This window comes from Lissotriton helveticus, chromosome 11 (assembly GCF_964261635.1).
Source record: "Lissotriton helveticus chromosome 11, aLisHel1.1, whole genome shotgun sequence".
NCBI lineage: Eukaryota > Metazoa > Chordata > Amphibia > Caudata > Salamandridae > Lissotriton > Lissotriton helveticus.
The window spans coordinates 94,739,716-94,766,421 of NC_136072.1; the positions used below are offsets into that span (position 1 = coordinate 94,739,716).

Genomic DNA, 26,706 nt, shown 5'->3' on the forward strand with positions numbered 1-26,706 from the left:
AGCAGCTGATTCTCTGAGTCTGGATAGGGCTAAGAAGTCAGTTCTTCCACTGCCAAACTTCAGCATCTGCCCTCATTTTTGGCATCCTTTTCGGGAGGATCTGCTAACCCATGTAGAGCACTGCATCTCCTACCACAATCTTCAGGCATGGAGATTAGAATCAACTGTGAGGTTCCAGTGTTACACAATAGGTGAGGTATGCCATTTTGTCTGCTTGCCACTGTACCACAGTCTGTCTACTTAAGCCATTGGTCCATGTTTGTTGACTTATTTGTAGAAAAGAGGGTTGACCATTTATGGTTTGTTTAATATTATTTATATTGTGTTCTCTTTAGACTTAAAAGTACTGTTGAAGCTTACTTTTCAGCCCTTGGGACCCTTCTTGTGTTGGCGTGTTCAGCTAGCGTTATTCAAATCGCACATTTTAATGAGTACCTAAAGACTACTTTTTCTGAAGAATCTAATTGCAATCTCTTTTGCATGTTGTGCTCGTGAGCTACAAGCATACAGTGATCCTCTGTAGGCATTCCCTACCGTCCCCCCCCCATGCTCTCTGTGCTCCAGCAACCATTCCCTTTTCAAGGTGCCCAAAGTCAGATAGACCCGAATGGGTGGCTGTTCCTTCTCTTTTCTGGGCCCTCACCTGTGGAATGCTTTTCCTGACTCTGAGGCTGTACCTCCTTGTCCACTTTTTGCAAGGAGCTAAAAACCTGTCATTTTAGAGGCTGCATAACCTGTCCCCAAGCACTGGGAAACCCTACGGAAAGCTATGCACTACACAAAAACTCCATACCTTCTGACAAACTGGCACTTAGTATTGGTGCATCCATTCATCTGAAAGTGTCCCAAGTGGGGAAGTTCACACTGACTTGCATTTTTCTCTCCGCCACGTTCCTTTGAGGAGGAGGAGGAGGGGTCCATGAAGGTTGTTGGCTTCTCCTCAAGCGACTGAGGAGTGCTAGATGGACAGAACTTCGTTGGATTTGCCAATGTGAAGAAACAAAACTGACCTCATCACAATGGATTGCCATTTACATCAAACGTATGCCTTGGCCACGAAGGATCTCGCTTGGGGTATTGGACCCAATTCCATCAGTGCAAAGGTTGCAACTAGAACCATACTTTGGGGGTGTTCCGGTTTTTGACATCTGCCAGCTAGCCATGTAGGTCTCAATCCATACTTTTCTCCAGAGAATCGAATATTGGTTTTCAGGTCAGCAGGGAGGGTCTTTTTGCCTGCTCAGTCTTGTAGGTGTGCATCCTTCAGGGGCATTGACTTGGTACTCATTCACAGTGAAGAATTTACTGTTGTAAGTATCATTCAGAAGAATTAGCCACCTCTTTTGTGCAGTATGTTATACTGTGGTTTACATTTTCAAAAGCTATTTGAACTCCTTATAGAAAATAGTTACATAACTGGGTGCCATTGTGTATGGGGTGTGATAGTCCACAGATTTCTCCAGGTCAATCACCTTTGTACTTTTTCAAGTGTTTTTACTTCACATAATAGCAGCAGTAAGAATTGTAGATTATTATTTTAAAAAACTCCTGTTTTTAGTTTTCTGGACAATTGACATTAGTTTAACTATTATGGGCACGGTTGTGGCGCGTACCTGAGTTGGTAAAATATGCAGAGGGCCTGTCAAAACTCATGTCCATGGAGGGATGGCACAAAATAAAGTGGTTAGAAGATGTAAGATCCTTGCTTTATGCTTTGGGCCTACAGGTAGCTTGGGAAAAGCGATCTGCCCCTCCGAAAGCAGTTTTGAAGAAGCTATATTGGAGCTGGCTAACCAGTAAGCGCAATTCTGATCCTAAGCAGGGTAAATTAACTGATGAATTCTTAATAGTTAAGGATGTTCAATTCTCTGAACCATACCGTGACATTATCCAGAAACCCCTTGATAGGGCTCTGTATTTTAGATTCCGGGTGGGTTCATTACCAATACGAGAATTGACTGCTCGTTGGAAAGTTCCTTATCAAACATCCCTCTTTTGCCTGTACTGTCCCTCTAGGCCGGAATCAATGGCCCACATTTTCTTCGAATGTCCGGCATATAAATCTCCGAGAAACTGCTGGCTCAAACCATTATGCAGAGAATTGGGCACCAGATCCCATGCAGTAGCGCACCGCATCTTCAAGTCCGACACAAGCGCACACTATGCATGTGGCCTTGCAAAGTTCTTGAGATGGGCTTGGTTGACTAGAATGAACAGGTTAAAGGAAATTAATTTGATATCTTAAACTATGCATATGTAGTAGTTTCTATTACCTGGCATTTTATCTTGTTATTATCACTATGCACTTTACTTCTGATGAAATTTGTGCATTTTTTAAAGAAAACTGCAAATTATCTAAATGTATTTCTTCTGTGAAGTTTTAAGATGTCGATGTTTTATAATGTATGTGTGCTTTTAAGATGTTTTTATCGAAATAAAGCCTATTCATTCATAGTTTAACTGTACTTTGTTGAAACCATCAGATTTATTACTGGTTTTGTTTAAAGGTCCACAGCTAACATGTCATCCTCTTCAATAATGTTTCGTTATTCAGAAACCCCAACAAATTACAAAAAAACATCCAAGAATTGCACTTCAATACAACAGACTAAAACCGCAAGATGGCAGGTTGCAATGGAGCTGTATCAAACTGAGAGCAATTATGTTGACATCCTTAGCACAGTTGTTCAGGTATGTGATCAATGATGGGCCATGTTTTTATTAGATTAAAACATTTTTTATGTAGTTTTGGCTTTGTAGAGCATATCTCAAAGTTTGCTTATTGGCACCATGCCTCTCATTAGATGTTTGCCACATTGCTGTAGTTCATAGTGCTGCACCCAGAAATTACTATTTGTGTACTTGCATTTGTGATGGGTAGTTATAATTGGTGAATCCTCACCTGTGGATCTAGGAAATGTGTAATATCTCCTGCGCTATTGGAGTCTGTGTCAAGTTTTCAAGGCCTCCAAATCGGACAAGCAACTACACATAGGCACCGCCACTGAGCACTGACGTTTGTTCGTAGTTGTCTGCATCCTGCTATGCTCCCTACTTTTCTCAGTGTCTTTGATGTTTAGAAAAAAGATTTTCTACAGCCTTAAGCTATGCGGCAAATGCTGAAAACATGCAGGTCATGAACAGGAATGTTTTCTGTTTTTGGTGCCCTAGCACCAAGTATGAATGTAAGTGATTCAACAAATGCACCCTTGAAGACAGTCCCCATCGCTCATGATCAGATTCTCTCCAGATGTTGTAAGGTAAGTCTAAAACTGAGTTGTTTGACAAGTCAAGGGGAAAATATAAGAATTCCAAACCGGGTTTGACCGCTCCTGCCAGTCTAGAGAGGTCGTACAGCCTGTGCCCCAAAGTCCTTACGCCAGCCGCATCTTCAGACTGCTATCCACTTTTGGTCCTAGTGCCATGAACCAGTTTCCTGGGTGTAGGAGGCTGGCTTTATATAGAGTATACCAAAATGAGGTACACTATGTATAAAGCCCAGACAACCATTATTTGCTTACAGAACTTGGATGAATAATCCCAAATGCTCTCTCTTGTGGTAGAGTGGATGAGCAGTTTATCAGAGGCTAGTGTTAAGCATTTGCGGGGGGCTCAGTTCGTGAGGATTTTAAGAGCAGGGGCTTAGTCTGTATTCGTGAACTCAGTCCTGGGTGCTCCGGTGCAGAGCGTTTTGGTCAGCCTAGCCCTTGTGTCAAAGGCACTCACTGTTCTAGGTCAGACCTGCAGAGGGAAAAAAAACAGGACCGGTGTGCCACTCGGTGCTGGCCTCCTATGCTGACGACCCTAGTCTGCTGGTCGGTCTTTGCAGTGTTGGAGTCTGGATTGGATTTCAAACGAGCATGGTTTGCTGTAAGCCAAGGGGTCCAGTACCCCAGTTGTTGGTGCAGGGTGACATCAGGGGCTTCGGCGTCTCTAAACTTGTTGTGGAGACAGATATGACCCTCTGGAGCACGGCGACGTCCTCCTGGGTGGCTGCTGCGTCTGACTCGTGGTCAGAAGAACTGTGAACCGGACTTTGTAGTTTGTGTCTGCAGGTCAATGGAGATGCTGACCGCTTGGCAAAGTGCTAGTGGCACTCAGACTTTTGCAGGTTACACAGCTGCAGTACGAGTCAGGTTGTTGCAATTATCTTGACAGGAGCAGAGAAGTAGAACTTGGCGCCAAGTCCACCAGTAGTCCATAGTTCTTGCTTCTTCTTTGTCCTTTTTTCAGGTGAACTCAGTTCCTCGTGTCGGGGGCACCTAAATACTGAATTTAGGGGTGTTAAGGAGAGCAACGGATAGTGGCCAATGGGCTACTTACGCTTGGGGTCCCTACACCCCTTCTATGACCACTTCCTGTGGGGAGTGGGTATAACTCTATCCTATAGATTCCCTGTGTTTCTCAGTCATCAGAAAATCAGCACAACAATTTCCAGGTGATTCTTGTAGCACCAATCTGGCCATTTCAAAGGTGGTACATCAGTGTCCTTCAGATGTCCATTTTGCAATGTAACAGACTTGCATAGGGAACGGCTCTGCCTTGCATTTTGAGCAGGTTCATCCAACCCATTCCTTTATCTCAGAAATTGACACCATGGCTCTTGGGTTTGTGCACTATGCAAACTTTGAACTACTTGGTGAGTGACTGGTTTGAAGGAAGTGAAACAGCTTTCTACTAGACCACATTGCTTCTCGTGGAAGAGATTCTGCATATGGTATCTCAGCAAATGGCTGGGCCAGAGTATGTCAGGAAAAAATGGTACTGCCATTGCCTCTTCAGACTGATGCGGTCTTGGTTCTAGTCTATTAAAGTGTATGTGACCCTATTGCTGCGTATCTTCAGTTTTCTTATTGGGAGTCTTTTCTTTCACCATTGATTGATTGAAGATGTTCTTCATGGTTCAAAGAATGTATTTCCTTCATTTAGGGAACCTCCTCCATGGGAATTGAATCTCCTTTTTTACTTGACGGGTCAATCTTTTAATCAACATTTTGGAAGGTTGCATTTTTGATGGGCAATAAACTGGTGATGAGTTTCAGGTTCTGGCAGAGAGGAACTATACATGTTACTTACCCTGAGCATTAGAGAGGATTTATGTAGGAAGCTGGCTCTGTATATACTATACCAAAATGAGGTATAGTGTGCACAGAATCCAGTGGAACCCCAAAGGTAGGCAGAGGTAAAAGTAGATGGCACCTTACTCTCTATTTGTGGTAGTGTGGGCGAGCAGTAAGGTTTTATCAGAGGGTAGTGTTAAGCATTTGTTGTACACACTCGGACAGCAAATGTCACACACTCAAAGACTGAATTCAGACCAATTTGATTTGTATAAAAATATTATTTAGTCATATTTATTTTCTAGAACCAAGCAAGCCTGGCACAGGTAAGTGTAAGTGATACTTTTCAAGACAAGTTGAACGCAAGCTGAATGGAAATGACTGATACAGGTATGTAAATACATTTTTTAATACAGTGGAAATTACTGACAGATTACTTTTCAGATTACTTTATGTATTACTTTTTCTACTCAGTGTAATATGCCTAGATATCACACTGGGACATTTCCTAGAGAAAAGGTAAGTAAAGCAGTTTTTAAATATTTGCAGTTTTTCAAGTTCTGAACAAAACCAACTCCACACTTTAAAGAATTTTCAAGGAAAAACAGTCACTATATTCCTATGGAGAAAAATGGAGTTAACGGTTTGTAGGTAAGTACTTGTTTGTGACAATTGGTATTGTGGGGTTAAAACCAGGATTCCCACAGAGTCCAGGATGCACCCCTGAAACACCCTCAGCGGCACTAGGGCGACCGGGTGCTGAGGTCCAGTGTTATCTAATGAGGGGTATGGGGCCTCTGGTTGGTGGCTGCTCAAGAACAGACCACAAGGTTGTGGGAGCAAAGCTCCTGGTGTTAGTCTCAGGGCAAAGGGAGATCAGAGTTAGCACCTAAAATACACCTGCGGGGTGGCTGGCAGCAGGGTGCTGTTTTGGCGTTGTGCGTCCTGTTTTCAATTGGGATTCTCCGGTTGCGACAAAGACTGCAGGCTCGGGGACCAAGATCTTCTGGAGGGGACCACCAGTTGGAGAGGTAATTTGGGATGCTGGGATACTGTTGGTTGGGCCACCCTAGGCCGTGAGACGTCTGGTGCAGAGGTGTCTTTAGGCGTCTGGTTTTTCCTACCAGCTCCAGTCGGTGATGGATCCTCCAAAAAGGGGCTGCAGGCGTCATTTGGAGATTCAAGGCAGGTCGAAGATCTGTCTCCGGTCAGGATTGCCGGGGAGACCTTCTCATGGTGTTGAGCCACTCTAACCCGAGCCGTGGGCGTCGGGTGCAGAGTGGTGCAGACTCGTGGTTTTGGCTGGGGCCTGAGTCTGTGGTTTACCAAATCTGGTGCTCGCAGGAGACCGTCTTTGGCTTGGAAGGCAGGACGGGTGCTTTGGGTTCTTGAGGTTGCTGGCTGCAGGTCACACCGAGATTTTGCTGGAGCAGGTTCAAGGTGGGGACAGACCGGTAGGGCTTGGGCCAAGTCAGTGGGCGTCCTCCCCTTCTTAGTTTCAGCATGGCTTCTGCGGTCCTTCTCCTTCTGGATTCTTGTCTGAGACAAGGTTTGGGGTTGCCCCTAAATACTAGATTTAGGGGCATAAAAGCTCGGTAAAAAAGATTGGTACCAATGGGTCCCTTCTTTGGGTGGGTCCCCCCAATTATGCCATCCTACAGTGGGAGGGGGCCATATGCCTCTCTGGTTGGCTGGGTCCCCCCCATCTGTAAGATGGGGACTGAGTTGTGCTTCACCCCGCCTCCCCCACCTGTGGGGTGGTGTTGGCAAAGATGGGCACACCTCCCTTCCTCACTTGGTTTTGCTGCCGATTCTCCTGCCCAAGGTGGGGGTCAAAACTAGTGGGGGCCAGTTGCTGGAAGCAGCAGAGGCCTGGGGTAGCCCACAAAGGCGGCAAGCCTTTGAAGCTTCCCCTTTTTGGACCCTGCCCATCCTGAGGGAGGAGGCTTGGTACCTCGTCCCAGGATGTGCATTGTTTCAGATCCCAAGAGCAGCAGGCTGTCAACCCAGGGGTCCAGAAACATGTCTGGTGGCGACAGCTGGCGAGCAGCCACTCAGCCTGGACACTTGTGTTGGGCCGTTTTTTAGGGGGCATCTCGAAGATGCCCTTGGAGTGCATTTTTCATTAAATCCCACGCTAACATCCGTGTGGGTTTAATGTGCAGAGAATTTTGATACCAAATTTCCCAGTTTTCAGTAAAGCCATTCTAGTACTGTGGAGTTTATAATGACAAACTCCCAGCACCATATACACTTAATGGCATTACTGAACTTACAATATCTAAGAAAATCCTTAGGGCGTGAGGACGGTGGCATAAGTTTGGCATAAGTGTTCAGCTGTTCCTGGCCGTGTATGAGGTTAAGCCAATCTTTAAATTTAGGGGCTCGGCTGCGCTCCCAGCGACAGGCTAAACACCGTTTTGCCAACAAGAGAACCAGGGAGGTGAACCTCCGCACCCTGATGGGAATTTGTTCCGTGTAGCCTAAAAGGACGGTAAGGGATCATCAGGCACGTGTATTTCAGTCATGTCATCCAGCGCCTGCAGCACTTCGCTCCAGTATTCCCGGACAAGCGAGTAGCCCCAGGCGAAGTGTCCAAAGCAGCGTCCCCAGCCCCGCATCTGTCGCAGCGGTCAGTGTCTCGCCAACGTAGCCGGTGTAACCGGGCAGGCGTGTCGTATTATCGATGGATGTATTCATAATTTATCAGGCGTAGTCTGTTGTTGGCAGAGATGATCCCTGTTTGACGACAGCAATAGGCCCATTGTTCCTCCGTGATGGGACTACCCAACTCCTCCCCCCACTTCCCCTTAGCCGGAGCAGGGATCCTCTCCCACTCCTTTTGAGTTGAGCTATATAATCGCGACACCACATGCTCAGGGGGAGTTTGTTTCAAAAGATTATGTAGAGTAACCATGATAGGGGCTCTGGCGGGAAGTCCTGAGTCAGAGAGCCTATGTCTTGCCTAAGCCTCACATAGTTAAAACGCTGTGGAGTGGGGGTATTGGGACCAAAAAACTCCTCACTATTTTTAAACTTCCTGTTTTTGTATAATTGGCCCCAAGTAAGACAGTACATTTTTCGCAGCATGCGACTGCACCCTTCCTCCGTAGTGATTGGTATATCTTTCTCCGCTGATAGGGAAATAACGGCGAGTAAAGAAGAGGGCATTTAAGTGTACATGCTAGGTCGTGCCAGGCGGTAGTCATGCATTGGACAGTGGTGGCCGCCAAATGCCTAGGTACTGTGGTTGTGCTAAGATATGCTGTACATGGTGTGGGTGCCATATATCCATCTTCGATGGCCATGTGAGGCATATATGGAAGAGGGTGGATCCAATACGCCCCAAAGTGTGCCTGAGCGCAGACAAAGTACAAATCTATATGTGGGATTTCGAATCCTCCGTCCTCAAAGGGCCGACTCAGAATCTCCCACTCTAGTCTGGGCTGTTGTATGCTAGTTTAATTAGTTGTGTTTTGATGCCGTTAAAAATAAAATGACTAGGAGCAAAGGGGATGTTGGTAAAAAGGTAAAGGAGTTTGGGTAGGATTATCATCTTGATTAATGACACCCTAGCCGCCATGAAAGAGGCATCGAAATCTACCAAGCTATCTTGTCTGTGATATTATCAAGTGTGTGGCCGTAATTGGAGTGCATAAACTCCTCCCGACATCGAGAAATCCGAATACCCAAATAAGTAATGGTGTCTCCGCACCATTTCAGTGAAATGTCAGGCATGACCTCCCCTGTGGCGTCTGCGAGGGGGAAAATTTGGGATTTCCCCCAGTTCACATTTATGCCAGATAGCTGGCCGAATAGGATGAGCAACCGTAGAATGGGGTAAAGGCTAACCGCAGGGTCCCGCAGGTAGTGTTGAGTCATCAGCATATAAGGAGAGTAAAATTTGCGCCTCAGGGTATAATAGTGCATAGTGTCGATAATGTTGTCGAACCTTCGCTACTAGAGGCTCAATAGCTATGGCAAAGAGCAGCGGTGACAGGGTATCCCTGCCGTGTGCCCCGTGTGATCGAGAAGAGTGCCGACTGAATGTCATTCACCACCACTCTGGCTCGCACCCCTGAGTAGAGCAAGTTGATCCACTCCAGAAAGGGGGTCGGAAACCCCATGTGTTGAAGGACGAAGGCGAGTTAGTCCCACTCCAGGGAGTCGAACGCCTTAGTGGCGTCGAGAAATACTGCTGCAGCGTTGGCGTCTGGGTCTGTCATGGAGAAGTGCAAATAACGTCCGCAAGTTGTGGGATGTGCCTCGAGTGGGCACAAAACCTGACTGATCCGGAAGCACCAGTGCTGTCATAAGGGGACTAATGCAATTAGTTTGGCCAGGATTTTTGCGTCAACATTTATTAAAGAGTGAGGTCTATACGAGTCGCATGAGGTAGGCGATTTACCAGGTTTAGGTATGGAAATAATGCGGGACTCCCGCATAGGGGGGAGTATACCAGTCTTTCGAGCCTCTTCAAACACGTGCCTCAGCACTGGGAAGAGGAGATGATGGAAGGTTTTGTAAAATACAGCCGGGAGGCTGTCCGGGCCCCGGGCCTTCCCGGACTGTAGCTGCATTATGGCTGTTATGATTTAGTCATCCTCATGATGCCGCAAGAGAAATTCCCTCTTCCCATCTCCCAGCCAGGCTTTTGCCGTATCTCCAAAGAAGGGGGCAAAGTCTACTGGCTGAGCTCTGAGTTTTGTACAGCCTTCTGTAAAACTTCCTAAAGGTCTCCACAATCTGTCGCGTCGCTATGCATTTGCTCATCCCCCAACTCAATGTCTAGCACCGTATTCGAGAAGCGTGAAGGCCGATTCAAGGCTGCCAGCATTTTCCCGGGTCTATCCCCCTGTCCGTATTGACGTGCCCTATGATATTTCCCTCTGTGTTTACATTCTCTCTCCGCTGTCTCTTGATAATCACTAAGGTCGCTGCGTAGCTTAGCCTGCCATTCAGGAGTGGGATTTTGCCGCAATTCCGCCTTGATATGCCCAAGCTCCGTTTACAGGCGACGTAAGGTGGACGGATGTCCCTCATGACTCCACCACCTTTTGCAATACATATGCCTAGCACAGTAACCTTGAAAGCGTCCCACAGCGTGGAGTAGTGCTCCACCGAGCCCTCGTTCCTGGGAACAAAATCGGTGATCTCCTGCTCTAGTTCCTGCTTCAATACTGGATCTAATAAGGAGAGTGGATTGAAGCGCCAAAACTGAAAAGGAGTCAGTCTGTGGGAGGGTCACAGTGACCAATACCGGGGAGTGGTCAGAGTAGGTCCGTGGGAGATGGGAGGAGTGTCACCCACGGGGCAAGGCCCCTAGTAATGATCCATGCATCTATTCTCGACCAAGAGGCCCGGGCCGTGGTGTAACAGGTGCCCGCCCGCTTTGTCAGGTGCATGCCCCCCTCACCCCCCGCCCCTAAAAGATGCATAGACCCAATCTCCAGCATCTTTCCCCAGAGCACCCGGAACAAGCATTTACAATGCAACAGTCTCGCCTTTGTAAAAGTTAGAGCTATTGGCATTGTAAATGACAAACTTTATTTATGTATTGGTTTTGAAAACAGATAAATAAATGGCCTTGTCATTTACAATGTCAATAGCTTAATCTCTCGCAGATACGACACCTATTGCATTTGCACGCACGCACAGCTACACACACACACACAGCTACACACACACAGCTACACACACACACACACAGCTACACACACACAGCTACACACACACAGCTACACACACACAGCTACACACACACAGCTACACACACACAGCTACACACACACAGCTACACACACACAGCTACACACACACAGCTACACACACACAGCTACACACACACAGCTACACACACACAGCTACACACACACAGCTACACACACACAGCTACACACACACAGCTACACACACACAGCTACACACACACAGCTACACACACACAGCTACACACACACACACACACACACACACACACACACACACACACACACACACACACACACACACACACACACACAGCCACACACACACACAGCCACACACACACACAGCCACACACACACACAGCCACACACACACAGCCACACACACACAGCCACACACACACAGCCACACACACACAGCCACACACACACAGCCACACACACACAGCCACACACACACAGCCACACACACACAGCCACACACACACAGCCACACACACAGCCACACACACAGCCACACACACAGCCACACACACAGCCACACACACAGCCACACACACAGCCACACACACAGCCACACACACAGCCACACACACAGCCACACACACAGCCACACACACAGCCACACACACAGCCACACACACAGCCACACACACAGCCACACACACAGCCACACACACAGCCACACACACAGCCACACACACAGCCACACACACAGCCACACACACAGCCACACACACAGCCACACACACAGCCACACACACAGCCACACACACAGCCACACACACAGCCACACACACAGCCACACACACAGCCACACACACAGCCACACACACAGCCACACACACAGCCACACACACAGCCACACACACAGCCACACACACAGCCACACACACAGCCACACACACAGCCACACACACAGCCACACACACAGCCACACACACAGCCACACACACAGCCACACACACAGCCACACACACAGCCACACACACAGCCACACACACAGCCACACACACAGCCACACACACAGCCACACACACAGCCACACACACAGCCACACACACAGCCACACACACAGCCACACACACAGCCACACACACAGCCACACACACAGCCCCCCACACACACAGCCCCCCACACACACAGCCCCCCACACACACAGCCCCCCACACACACAGCCCCCCACACACACAGCCCCCCACACACACAGCCCCCCGCACACACAGCCCCCCGCACACACAGCCCCCCGCACACACAGCCACGCGCACACACAGCCACGCGCACACACAGCCACGCGCACACACACAGCCACGCGCACACACACAGCCACGCGCACACACACAGCCACGCGCACACACACAGCCACGCGCACACACACAGCCACGCGCACACACACAGCCACGCGCGCGCACAGCCGCGCGCGCGCACACAGCCACGCGCGCGCACACACAGCCACGCACACAGAGACAGCCACGCACACAGAGACAGCCACGCACACAGAGACAGCCACGCACACAGAGACAGCCACGCACACAGAGACAGCCACGCACACAGAGACAGGCACACACACACACAGCCACGCGCACACACACACACAGCCACGCGCACACACACACACAGCCACGCGCACACACACACACAGCCACGCGCACACACACACACAGCCACGCGCGCGCACACAGAGACAGCCACGCACACGCACACAGAGACAGCCACGCACACGCACACAGAGACAGCCACGCACACGCGCACACAGCCACACGCACACACACAGCCACGCGCACACACACAGCCACGCGCACACACACAGCCACGCGCACACACACAGCCACGCGCACACACACAGCCACGCGCGCACACACAGCCACGCGCGCACACACAGCCACGCGCGCACACACAGCCACGCGCGCACACACAGCCACGCGCGCACACACAGCCACGCGCGCACACACAGCCACGCGCACACACACAGCCACGCGCACACACACAGCCACGCGCACACACACAGCCACGCGCACACACACAGCCACGCGCACACACACAGCCACGCGCACAGCCGCGCGCGCGCACAGCCGCGCGCACAGCCGCGCGCACAGCCGCGCGCACACAGCCGCGCGCGCGCACAGCCGCGCGCGCGCACACACAGCCACGCGCGCACACAGCCACGCGCGCGCGCACACAGCCACGCGCGCGCACACACAGCCACGCGCGCGCACACACAGCCACGCGCGCGCACACACAGCCACGCGCGCGCACACACAGCCACGCACACAGAGACAGCCACGCACACAGAGACAGCCACGCACACAGAGACAGCCACGCACACAGAGACAGCCACGCACACAGAGACAGGCACACACACACACACACACACAGCCACGCGCACACACACACACACACAGCCACGCGCACACACACACACACACAGCCACGCGCACACACACACACACACAGCCACGCGCACACACACACAGCCACGCGCACACACACACACACACAGCCACGCGCGCACACACAGAGACAGCCACGCACACACACACAGAGACAGCCACGCACACGCGCACACAGCCACGCGCGCACACACACGGCCACGCGCGCGCACACGGCCACGCGCGCGCACACGCGCGCGCACACGGCCACGCGCGCGCACAGAGACAGCCACGCACACACAGAGACAGCCACGCACACACAGAGACAGCCACGCACACACAGAGACAGCCACGCACACACAGAGACAGCCACGCACACACAGAGACAGCCACGCACACACAGAGACAGCCACGCACACACAGAGACAGCCACGCACACACAGAGACAGCCACGCACACACAGAGACAGCCACGCACACACACAGACACAGAGACAGCCACGCACACACAGCCAGCCAGCCAGCCACACACAGCCCCACCCCGCACACAGAGCAGAATTCCAAGAGCCAATGTAGTTAAACTATTATTTATGAAGAAGTATCCACACATACATAAATGGTGTTACATTGTGTCTCCCAGCTCCTCCTGGTCTGCCCTAGTGTGATCTTTGGCATATTTTATATTCCCTGTGTGTTAGATTGTCTGCCAGCGCTGGCAGAGTGTATACCAGTAGTGAACACCTTTAGCGTGCCTGTTTCTGTGCCCAGAAAGGGTGGTTTGTGGTTTCCTCAGTGCTAGCGTCTCCACTCTCATAACATCCAAAACCTGGGCTGAACGGTCTGTCATGTGAGGTGGACTACAACTTGAGGCTCAGACATCCTGAGGCGACTTTTCATGTTGTCAATGTTATGACATATATGCAAAGCAGACCCTCCAAAGCACGTCTCCGGAGAGGGGCAGGCAGTGCCTCACCCCTTCGTAGGAGGGGAGGCAGCCCGCAATTACGGCAGGCAAGGGTGCAAATTGTGGGTAACATTCCACGCAAGAATCAAGGGCACGGCAAGACCGTGGAGTTTAGTTTGAAATTACTCATATCGGCTCACAGATCAGTCCAGAACCCTGGACTATTAACAGACCGGGGGGGGGGGGGTCCCTGTTAATGTAGGGGCCAGGGCTTCATTTATGGCAAAGGACCCTTCTCAAGTGTGGGGCACTGGTCGTCCTGCTTGTAGCTTTGCATTCTCGTTCATTTACCGTGTGTCTGTGTGCGCGTGCCGTGTGTGTGTGTGTGTGTGTGTGTGTTGGCGACTGTGTTTGTCTGTGTATGCCTGTGTGTGTTTGTTTGTGTTGAGCCTATCTCTCTCTGTGTGTGTGTGTGTGTGTGTGTGTGTGTGTGTGTGTGTGTCTGGTCCTGTCGTGCATCAATTGCCAATACTACACATGTTTTAGCTAGACACTCGTTGAAGGTGTCTAGCACGGTTTTGCAAAATATGTTTATAAAATACAGCCAAACTCTGATTGACGCCTTGTTCTCATACCTGACTGAAACACCACCACCTAAAATGTTGAACGCGACAGAGTGGACAGAGAATACCATCTTTGCGTATGAGGGTGACAAACTCTAAAATAGTTATTTCACCTCTCGTTAAAAGATGTCTAATCAAACGCATTAAATACAACCCTAAACGTGAGAGGCCACACGGACTGTGTGGGTTTCAGGCGTATGCGTAATTTTTGTTAATACTTGTTTTTCAGTGTGACTCGCAGAGACCTGCCCGTAAAACTCCCTTTGTGTGACCTGTGACTCATTACCAACAATACCCTTATCGCCAGTCCTTGAACCCCCACCACGACCCTCACACCAAAGATGACATACATGTGGCAAGCAATGGAACATGCATGAACGTTTGGCTCACTCACCGTTGCTCAGAGCCCCGGCGCTGCCAGGGCCAGCTGCAGCCAGGGCATGACTAGTCCAGCTCGGGGCATCCTTGGCTTGTATAGAAACGGGGGCATGCCCAACAGCGGGCTGTACAGACTTGCATGTGGAGTTTGCTGGTCATCGTGTTCCTGGGGGCGATGACGGCGCTGCTCTTCTGCCTGGCAGCCTCGGAGGTGGCGACCGCGAGCCTCTCTGTGGATTTATCGAGCTTCCGCTTGCTGGTCCTCACCTCTGTGTGCAGGGCAGTCCTCTTTGCAGCGCCGGTGCTTTTTTCCTGCTGTAATTTGCACGGCTCCCCGGGGCTGTCGCCGCTGCCCCGCTCTGTGAGGTCCGCGGGGGGAGTCTTGGGTGAGTCACTACCGGAGGCTGGTTCCTGGGGTGTGGCGGCGCACCTTTTGTTGTGGATACAAGCCCCACCGGCGGGCAGCCCTCTGCCGGTGGGGTCAGGGGGCTCCTCTGAGCGGGATCCAGGGGCAGACTTTAGCGAGCTGTGGGAGAAGCTGGCACCGGAGAGTTAGACTGGCTCTCGCAGGCTGCCTTCCTCTTTGTGGGAGAGGCGGGCGGTGGGAGCTGCGTTTTTGTTTTGTCTGAATCATGTAAGAAGTTTCTCTTTTAGCCCCGTCCTTTTCAGACTGGGCCCCCGGACTTCCTGCTGACTTAAAAGGTTTCATATCTCTTTAAGGGGCCATCTGGACCCATAAAGAAGATAAGAAACCTTTTACTTCAGCAGTAAGTCAAGGAACCCAGTCTGAAAATGACGGGGCTAAAAGAGAAAGAACGACGTCACTAGGACCTCTTCTCCAATGGCTGGCCACCGTTTAGGAGGCCAGCCAATGGAGAAGAGAGGTGGGGCTTAACCCTCCCTAGTGAAGTACACTCTAAAACATAAAATCTCGCGAGCTCGACTGTGCATGTGCGCAGTACACCACGAGAGACCTAAAACTCTGGATCATCCGTGTTGGGTCCATAGCATATGACAAGGGTGAAGGTCTGATTGGCTATCTTGCCCCAAAGAATAGTACCGACCCTGCTTATCCGTAACATTTCCAAGCGGGGTATATGTGAGGGACTTCCTCATTAGTATGCATGTGCCGCGGGCATACGTGGAATAGGAAGAGAAACACATATGACTGGCCCATCGAGCAGTAAATGTGGGGGGAGAGTGGGATTAAAGTGCGTCTCTTGCATCATACCTCAGTGTATGTTGTGCCTATCTAGATAGGATAGTATATGCCTGCGTTTGCGGGCTTCCCCCATCCCTCGTACATTCCAGGTAAGGAAGCGGTAGGCAGGGGGTCCCGAGCGCTCATCTATTGCAAAACCTGGGGTGACCAGTCTCCTTAAGTGGGTGAAGACAACTCTGTGTACATCTCAACATAAAACTGGCATTAAAGTCAGTGGCCTGTGACACGTCATGACATCGTTCATTACTTAGATCCCCATGCAACCTTCTGTAGTAGGGGATCTCTGTGTATAGTCATAATCTAGTGAATAGTCCCGCCCATGTGCGTGGACCCCGGAGCAATCAAAAATAATCTTAGTGTCAAAAAATGCAGAAATGCATAGACACTTAAGAGAGAATTTAAAGACAGATAATGCAGCCAAAAAAGGCTACACTGTCCAGTACTTCAACTAGAAATTCCACCACAAAATCCACAAAACAGCAAAGCCTGTACAGATTTCCCTTGCTTAACAGCAAAATCCCTCAGGAATGATAGAGAGAAGAACCTGGACAGACAAGCCCCATAGGCTGCCATTATGTGGCTTAAATAGGATACTGTGCCTTTAAGGAACCTTCCAGAACCTTCTCCCAGTATCCCAGAATGCATAGCAGGTCCAACTTAGTTTCAGTTCTTTTTTCCGGCTCCTGCAAGCAGGACCCTGGAGCATTGAGCTCTCCCTTTTCAAGGGTTTTGTTGGTGTTTTTACACTAAATTCGATTTTGGTGCTTTTAAAGTACTTTAGTGACTTTCTTCTTGGGTTCCTGCACTTCTTTATTGTCCATAATGCCAGCATTATTTGACAAATGCCCGGAGTGCTCCAGGAAGAATGCCAAGTCAGACCCCCATGAGGTCTGTATCCTCTGCCTTCCCTCTTCCCACATCCCTGAGGACTGTGTGATCTGTAGAGGCTTCTCTGGAAGGACCCTGAAGGACAGTAGAAAAATCAGACTTAAGGGACTTGAAGAAAGAAGATTAAAGGCACGAGGTGGGTCAGGAGGGGCTCCTTCTGCCCATGCTGAGGCCTCTGGCGGGCTCCCCAGGGGCAGGAAGTCCAGCCCGCGCCCAAGATCTCCGTCTGGGTCAGTTGCGATGACCACGACGTCGAGAGGGAGGTCCACGGCCAGTTCCCGGTCTCCCCAGGGCTCTGGGTTGAGAAAACGTCGCCCGTCGACGTCGAGGGACGTGTTCCGGCCGCCGTCGAAGCCGTCGGCGTCGAGTGGTCGACATCGGAGGACCCGGCGTCGGCGCTCGCCGTCGAGGCGACACCGCCGTGGCGACACCGCCGTTCGCCGTCAAGGACATCGTCGTCGAGGGGATCCTCGTCGTCGAGACGGGAGAAGTCTCTGGCGCCGAAGACGTCGACGTCGAGACATTCAAAGAGATCTGCGTCTAGACGTTCCAAGAGGTCGACGTCGAGACGATCCAAGAGGTCGACGTCGAGACGTACGAAGAGGTCGAGGTCGCCGTCGAGGCACCATCGCCCGTCGTCGAGATTCCGTGGCTCGTCCATCTGGTCGGGGTCGACGTCGACACCGTTCGACGTCGAGGAGTGAGAAACGGTCGACGCCGAAGGGCCGCTCGACGTCTAGGGACCCAGGCTTGCCGTCTGGGCACCGATCTTTGGCGTCTGGAGGTCGCAAAGACAGGCCCAGGACTGTGGGGGGCTCCCCACGATCCGGACAGGATGATGGCTCGCCGGGAACGGCGTATTCCGAGGTATATACCCCGAAGAAGCCTTCAGCGCCTCCTTCTCTGCCTCCTTTACCAAGGGGTCCGCCTCCGAAGGCTCCGACCCCCCCCTCCATTGCCTGCTCGACCGGCTCCGCAGGCCCTGCTTCCAGTGACTCCCCCACCCCCGGTTCCACCGCGGGCGGTGTCGATGCCCAAGTTTCCGACGCCGCCGAAGAAGACTCCTAAATCGAAGCCTAAGCCTAGGACTCCGGAACCGGGGAGGCCGGCGGACCGTCCCAGGCCCAAGAGATCGAGGTCTCGCTCGGGGAGACGGGACAAGTCTAGGAGTGGACGCGGATCTTCATCGAGATCCAGGCATCGCCATAGGAGGCGTCGGTCCATGTCTCGCTCATATGGGACCCGTTCTTACTCGCCCACGCTGTCTGATTCGCCGGAGACTAGGGTGTCCCCGATAGACGATATCGGCACATTCCAAGAGGTTCTCCTGCGCGGAGCGGCGAAGTTGGGGATCAAAGTTGAAGCGCCTACACCTTCGACTTCTGTCATCTTTGAGGCGTTACACAAGAAACACATGTCTCGCCCCCTACTGCCTTTGGTGCCGGGGCTCCTCGAGCCGGCTGAACAGCTTTTCCTGACGCCGGCTGTTGTGAAGTCTGCACCTTCCAGGCTCCTCAAGAAATACAGAGCTCCGGACTCGGACCCAGCCTTCTTGAGAAAGGCGCCGGATTCGGTCATTGTGACGGCGGCCCGGAAGCTTCATGCCACCTCCCCTGCATCCACGGTGCCTCCGGACAAGGAGAGCCGCTGGATCGACTCTGCTGGGCGAAAAGCGGGTGGTACATCCTCCTCGTCAATGAAGGCTGCCAGTGACTCGGCGTTGTTGAGACGATACGACCGTGCACTGTGGGACTCAATGGAGCAGTTTGCGGACCTCGTTCCTCGAGACCGCAAAGAGGACTTCATGGAGATCGTCCAGGAGGGGATGCTGGTCTCTAACCAGGCCATTAGCGCCGCGGCGGATATCTCCTTGCTGTCTGCGCACGGATACTGCCACGGGATTAACCAGAGGCGCCATGCTTGGCTCCGGTTGACGTCTCTTAAGCCAGAAGCACAACAACGTGTGGCGAATCTCCTGTTTTCCGGAGATACACTCTTCAGAAAACACGCGGATGACGAGATGGCCAGGATGAAGGCCGAGGCAGAGACCCTGACGGCGGTGGGCTTGGAGAAGCCCAAAGAGAAGAAACCCTACCGCCAGTTCCAACGGCGGTTCGGGTCGCAGGGTCGTGGAAGGGGGCAGTCTGCCGGACAACATCAGCAGCAGCAACAGCAGCAGTAGTACAGGAGGCCCTTCCAGAAAAGCCAGGGGGGTAGAGGTAGACAGCAGTCCTCTACCGCTTCCAAGGGCCCGGCCGGGTCTCGACCCTGAGCAGGTAATTCCCCCTCGTCCGTTTACCCGCTCCGGTGGGGGGGAAGCGTTCAATTTTTTCTGGCAGAGTGGAGAAAAATTACTCAGGACAAGTGGGTGCTGAATATTGTTTGCAATGGATACAGTCTGCGTTTCACCAGCCCTCCCCCATCGATTCCTCCCGTCAGCTCGCAGTATCAACTGCGCGAGCTTCAGGCGGAGGCAGACATTCTGCTAAGGAAAAGGGCGATAGAAGACGTAACTCTGTCTCAAAGAGGAAGAGGTCTTTACTCTCGGTTCTTTCTTGTCCGCAAGAAGGACAAAAACGAGTTCAGGCCCATTCTGGATTTGCGACAGGCAAACAAGTGGATTCGCAGAGGAAAGTTTCGCATGCTGTCATTGCATCAGATCTACCCTCAGTTGCAACGAGGAGATTGGATGTGTGCCATAGATCTACAGGACGCATACTTCCACGTGCCAATTGCATGCAAACACAGGAAGTTTCTGCGCTTTCAAGTCGGCACCAATCCCTATCAGTACACGGTGCTGCCCTTCGGGCTGAAGTCTGCACCCAGGACATTCTCGAAATGTATGGCAGTGGTAGCGGCACACCTGCGGAAGAACAAGGTGTTTGTCTACCCGTACCTGGACAATTGGTTGATCAAGGCCTCCTCCTTCTCGGAAGCTCAAGCACACTTCCAGAAGATGTGCGTTCTCTTGAACAAGCTGGGGTTGCACATCAACATGTCCAAGTCGGTCCCGATTCCGGTCCAGCGCATCCAGTACTTGGGAGCCTCCATCAATACGCTGTCAGCAAGCGTGTCTCCTTCGGAAGAGCGACGTTTATCACTCCTTCGGAAGGCTCAGGCTCTCATGTCTACTCCATCCACGACAGTGAGGACGGTGTCTTCTCTGCTGGGATCGATGGCCTCGTGTATCTACCTGACGCCACATGCGCGGCTGCACATGAGACCGCTGCAGGAGTGCTTGGAGGATCAATGGGACCAGAGGAGCGGCTCTTGAGGCGACAAGATACGACTGTCTCTGCATGCTCTTCAGTCTCTGAAGTGGTGGTGCTCGAAGGAGAATCTCCTCAGAGGGGTTCCCTTCCACAAGGACATTCCCACACAGACTATCGTGACGGATGCTTCTCTCCAGGGCTGGGGAGCGCACTCCGGAGACCTACAAATTCAAGGGACGTGGTCCCAGATGGAGTCCACGTACCACATCAATTTCCTGGAACTCAGGGCTGTGCACTTGGCACTGAAGGCTTTTCACCCGTCCTTTCAGACCAACTCTCTGCTTGTGCAGACAGACAACACGACAACGATGTATTACCTCAACAAGCAGGGGGGCTCGAGATCGCGCACTCTGTCGCAGGAGGCGCAGACGATCTGGCACTGGCTTCTGGCTCGAGGACTGTCTAACGGCCACCCATCTGCCAGGTGTGCAGAATGTTCAGGCAGACGAACTGAGCAGACTCATTCAGGAAAACCACGAATGGGTCATAAACGACGAAGTACTAGGAGAAGTCTTCGCAAGGTGGGGTACTCCAGACGTGGATCTGTTCGCCACCGCCGAAAACAGCAAATGCCGAGGCTTCGCCTCCAGGTACTACCAGCCGGGGACGCTGGGGAATGCGTTATGGATCAACTGGTCGAACAGCTTTCTGTACGCTTTTCCACCAATTCCCCTGATTCCGGCGGTTCTCATCAAGCTGTCCCAATCCAGGGCGAGAATGATTCTGATTGCCCCGGAATGGCCCAGACAGTGGTGGTTCACGGACCTACTTCACCGCTCTCTCCTTCCTCACATGAAGCTGCCATGCAGGCCGGACCTTCTCACGAAGTTCGGGGGGCGGATGGTTCACCCCAACCTCTCGTCTTTGAGTTTGGCGGCATGGCTCCTGAAATAGTGCAATATGGCCATCTGAATCTCCCAGAGGATTGTATGGACATACTGAAGGAGGCTAAGCGACCTTCCACTAGGACTTCTTATGCTTACAAGTGGAAGAGGTTTTGCATCTGGTGCAAGTCTAAGAACTATGACCCTACGACATGCAAGGAAGATGTCATCCTTCCATATCTGCTACATCTGGCGCAGTCAGGCCTTAATGTCCATTCCATTAAGGTTCATCTGGCTGCTTTGACTGCCTACAGGAAAGGCCCTTCACAGACTTCCTTCTTCCAGATCCCTGTGATCAAAGATTTTCTGGAAGGCTTGAAGAAAGTGTTCCCTCCTGTCAGGCTTCCTTCGCCTTCGTGGGACTTGAATGTGGTGCTGTCCAGATTGATGAAGGAGCCTTTTGAACCCATTCATAAGGCTTCGTTGCAGCACCTGTCCTGGAAGGCGGCGTTCCTCGTGGCCATTACATCGGCCCGCAGGGTGAGTGAGATTCAGGCGTTGTGTTGCCAAGAACCTTGTACTGTATTTCATGCTGCTAAGGTTGTTATGCGTACTCACCCTAAATTTCTTCCCAAGGTTGTTTCTGATTTTCATATCAATCAGACTATCACTTTGCCTACGTTCTTTCAGAATCCGTCATCTCCAGCGGAACGGTCTTTACATTCCCTGGATGTGAGGAGGGTGCTGAAGTTTTATCTTGATAAGACTAAAGATATTCGTAGGTCAGACCAATTGTTCATTAATTATGGCTCAGTCAGGACAGGGCTTGCTACCTCTAAACAGTCCATCTCGAGGTGGATTGTGTCCTGCATACAATTGTGTTACTGCAAAGCTAATAAGACCTTAGGGGGTAAACCTAAGGCTCATTCCACCAGAGGCAAAGCTGCCACGACAGCTATGCTTCGTAATGTTCCCTTTGCAGAGATCTGCAAGGCGGCCACTTGGAAGTCGGTCCATACCTTTGCTAAGCATTACTGCCTGGACACTGATGCCAGGGCAGACGCTCAGGTTGGGCAGGCTTCGCTGCGGAATTTGTTCGCACAATAGTGGCGTAATTTCATATTCTCCACCGCCGCTTGATGTGGGGATGGGCTTGCCATTCTATTCACTAGATTATGACTATACACAGAGATCCCCTACTACAGAAGGAGTAGTTTCTGTCCTGTAACTCCAGTTCTGTAGTAGGGGTATCTCTGTTATAGTCATAAGCGCCCTCCCTCCTCCCCGGTGGAGATTTGTTCAGGTACATAATGCTACAGGTCTGGCGTTTTTTACGCCTTCAAAAAGAACTGAAACTAAGTTGGACCTGCTATGCATTCTGGGATACTGGGAGAAGGTTCTGGAAGGTTCCTTAAAGGCACAGTATCCTATTTAAGCCACATAATGGCAGCCTATGGGGCTTGTCTGTCCAGGTTCTTCTCTCTATCATTCCTGAGGGATTTTGCTGTTAAGCAAGGGAAATCTGTACAGGCTTTGCTGTTTTGTGGATTTTGTGGTGGAATTTCTAGTTGAAGTACTGGACAGTGTAGCCTTTTTTGGCTGCATTATCTGTCTTTAAATTCTCTCTTAAGTGTCTATGCATTTCTGCATTTTTTGACACTGTAAGAGATTATTTTTGATTGCTCCGGGGTCCACGCACATGGGCGGGACTATTCACTAGATTATGACTATAACAGATACCCCTACTACAGAACTGGAGTTACAGGACAAACTACTCCTTTTCCCACATCAGCAGCCCAAAACTGCCGTGGCCCATGTCCCTCCCCCTTTCCCCCAGACCAGGGTCCCAACACGGGAAAACATCTTAATCAGTACCACAACTAGTGGTAATAAACCCACTCATATCAGTAAGGGGTAAGCTGTGAGGTGGAGTCCAGAGGGCGTCCAGGGGTCTTCCTCACTACAGTGAAGGGGCACAGGTGATCGTGTAAATGGTCATCTAGAAACTTAAGTGCATATTAGTGACATTGCCTTGTATATCTGCCCTTGCAGCGGGGGCAAAATATAACTGTCCATAGCATTGCAGGTGGGCATGGGAACAGGGAGACAGCCAAGTCATTTCCAAAGCGTTCAGAACTGGCAATGCCTCCATGGCATAATCGTCAACAGTTGGTCCCAGACATCATATCAGCATATACAAAATGATACAATTCAATCAGTCACTTTTTAGGTTTTGCCTAGCGAAAGCTGCGCTCTGCGCAGCTTTTCGCGCAGGCGAAATCCTGTTGAGAACTGTAGGGTGCTTTGGGTCGGCCCTCGTCATTGATTGGCTGGCTCCGTAAACGGAGCCTTGCCATTGGACGAGGGGCCTGTCCGTCAATGCCGGACCAGACACGGGGGCGTTCCTGACATTCTTTGCCTTTTGCCGACGTCACGCGACGCCGGGAACGCCCCCGAGTCTGGTCCGGCATTGCCGGCACTACTGCGTCTCTTCTCCCCCGTTTCCCGCCCCGTGACTGGCCGGCCGGCCAATCCTAGCGCGGCCGGCCGGAAGTGCCCGCCCCCCGCAGCCCGGGGGAAGAAGGAAGACGGCAAGCAGTATGGCGGCGCCCGCGGGGCTCCCGTGGCCTGGAGGGAACCGCCGCCGTCGACGTTGCCGGTCTCCCATGCCGAAGAGGGAGACCGGAGAAGTGCCAGAGAGATTTTCGACGTTGCCGGTCTCCCATGCCGAAGAGGGAGACCGGAGAAGTGCCGCCGTCGCAAGGTGCAGGTGAGTCGATTTGTTTTTTTGTATTTTTTTTTCCCCTCCTCTCTTCCCCTGCCTTCCTGCCCCAACCTCTCTCCCCCTGTCTCCTACCTTCACTCGTCATGTCCTCCCCGCCTTCCTCGTCTCCGGCCGGGCTCCCGGCTGCTGCTCTGGAGGCCTGAGAGGTGGAGCCCTGTCCGGGGAGTTCCCTGCACCGGCATGTACGTGCAGACACGAGCCGGGCCTCGGGGGTCTGCTGGTCTCCGTTTCCGTTTCACCTTCTCCCTTACCTCCCTACTCTACCCACCTGCAGCTCTCGCTTCTACTGTCACCCACTTACCCTCCCACCTCTTATTCACTGCAGCTTCCAATGTAAATGAATGAATGAAAAACAGAAATTTGCCGCTGCTTTGGGAAAAGAATCAAAGGGGTTTCCAATTACACAAGGACTGATTTTGAAAAGAGCCTTTTTTTTCTACCTCCCACCACTTTGTGGGTGGGTGACCCCCACCACCTTTGTCAAGCACCAGTGGCTGACAAACCCGAACAAAAAGCTCCGGATTCACACCCAGAGCCAAGGGGAGAAACGAAAGCCTTTGTCTCAGCGAGCTGGAGGAGGGGAGGAAAAGTTTCTGGCATTTACGTGTTTTTCTCGCCTCGTGTGTTCGGTCGGCGCCTGCAGCAGCACTGCCCCCTCCTATGAGAGCCGAACGCATGAACAACAGAGCACATGGCTGGCAGCACACAATGAGCTGTGTGCACACTTGGCAACCTCTGGAGCACGCACGACGAGGCACACTGCCCAAAGCACATGTGCGTCCGTTCATATGCGGGTGGTGTGCTTTAAATTTACTCAGCCACCTCGCTGTTTTAAAGGCACAGCGTAAAAAGTAAAAAAAAGGCGATTGCTGTAGTGCTAGCTTTGGGTGCCGCATTTTTACACCTCAAGTTGAGATTACTAGAGGAGAGCCTATATGTCAGAAAGTATATGGGAGCTTCTGCCCTGAAAGAAAGAAGTGAAAGAGTGTGTAATGACGTTGTGCACATATTTGGAGTGACAACGTCTGGAGGGCCTTTGTCTGTCTTGTGACCTGGACGATTGGTAGCATTGATATGTAGATGTTGCAAGTTGAATCACATTGAGTCACTGGTTGAGTTGGTGGCAATGTCCAGCCGCGCAATAAAAGTGCTGCCACCTTTCCCTTGGGTGGGGTGAGGGCACGAGCGCAGCACTGTCACTGGCGTATGCAGTGGAGCAGCAGGGGGGGCATCGAGGGCAAAGAAAGGACTGCAAGAAGAGCTTCAAAGAGTGAAGTAGGTGCACACTGTACTGTACTAGGCTACGGGGGAGCTGTAGTATGATGATGGCTGCAGGAGGAGGAAGGGAGGTTTGAGCGCTTCATTAGATAACATGGGTTCAAAAACGGGCAATGGGGTACATTGAGTGCACTACTGCAACTACACACGGTTATTTGTTAGATTCCGCAAGCAATGAATACGTACACCACGGTTGATTTAATCACAACGTGTTTTATAAGAGCCTGCTCCTGGGGCGCAGCTGTTTCACAGCGGGGCACATAAGCGGCTGTGTTGTTATTTAATAACTTACTAGCGTTTGGTATGTCAACTTTGGAGCCATAATCGCGAAGTCGCCCCTGCCAGGAATCGAGCATGTAAAAACGTAGGTAGCACCAGTAGCATAGCCGTTGTGTCCGGGCCCTGGTGCAGGGAAGGAAAAGTGCCCTAGACGCAGGTTCAACAGGGTTGAACAGAAGTCTGAAGTCCAATTAAATTGTTGCATTAAAAACAATAGAGCCAATAGAGCTGCAGTTTTCTATCGTGAAAGACGACGATCGGCCATTTTGGATGAGGATACACACGTGGTCTCTTCCAACAGCTGCCATTGGTTTGTATCACCTAAGAGAATCCTTACAAAGCATCAGTCATTGCAGGCTGTCTCCATAGTGAGACTGGCACTTTACTGGCACTCTGGAGGCCTGAGAGGTGGAGCCCTGTCCGGGGAGTTCCCTGCACCGGCATGTACGTGCAGACACGAGCCGGGCCTCGGGGGTCTGCTGGTCTCCGTTTCCGTTTCACCTTCTCCCTTACCTCCCTACTCTACCCACCTGCAGCTCTCGGTTCTACTGTCACCCACTTACCCTCCCACCTCTTATTCACTGCAGCTTCCAATGTCCTGATCCCCAGTCGCTCCTTTCTCTCTCGCACTCCACCCCTTCCTGCCCCTCTTTAGGCCTTTGCAGATGTATTCCCCCCCCCTTAGCTCCTCCTGCATTCCTTTTCCCTCATCCCCTCTGTTCACCCGTTCTCTACTCTCTCCTTTCGTGCCTCCCTGTTCTGTCACTCACGTTCCCTCCCTCTGCTGCTACCACACTTTCTCCTCTCCAAACACTTTACTCAGACTCTCACTGCCCGCAACACTCCGGGTGTTCTGCCCTCCTCTTTTGTTCCCTCTCTCCGCAATCTTGTTTTTAATGATCAGTTCTGTGGTTCGCTCTGTTTCTGACCGCCGGGTCCGTGTTAACTGTGCCATCCCCTTTTATGTTCGGTGTAAAGTGCTCCCATGCCGCGAGATCAGAGCTGCGAGTGGGAGGTTGCCTGACAGGTGGCAGAGAGGGGACAGACCAAATGTAGTGCTCTAGGGCAGAGTCGGGTAGTTAAACCTGTACTTAGTGCCCAGGGTCATGATTGACCA

At 51.6% G+C, this 26,706-nt stretch overlaps 1 protein-coding gene across 1 annotated transcript in view; it reads left to right on the forward strand.

Moving 5' to 3' along the window:
- The window catches only part of ECT2 (epithelial cell transforming 2), a 297,161-nt gene that overhangs the window by 87,964 nt on the left and 182,491 nt on the right, over window positions 1–26,706 (forward strand). The window contains exon 13 of the mRNA XM_078665446.1: window positions 2,555–2,691. Coding sequence (XP_078521572.1) covers window positions 2,555–2,691 — 137 coding nt within the window. The remainder of the gene's footprint in view (window positions 1–2,554; window positions 2,692–26,706) is intronic.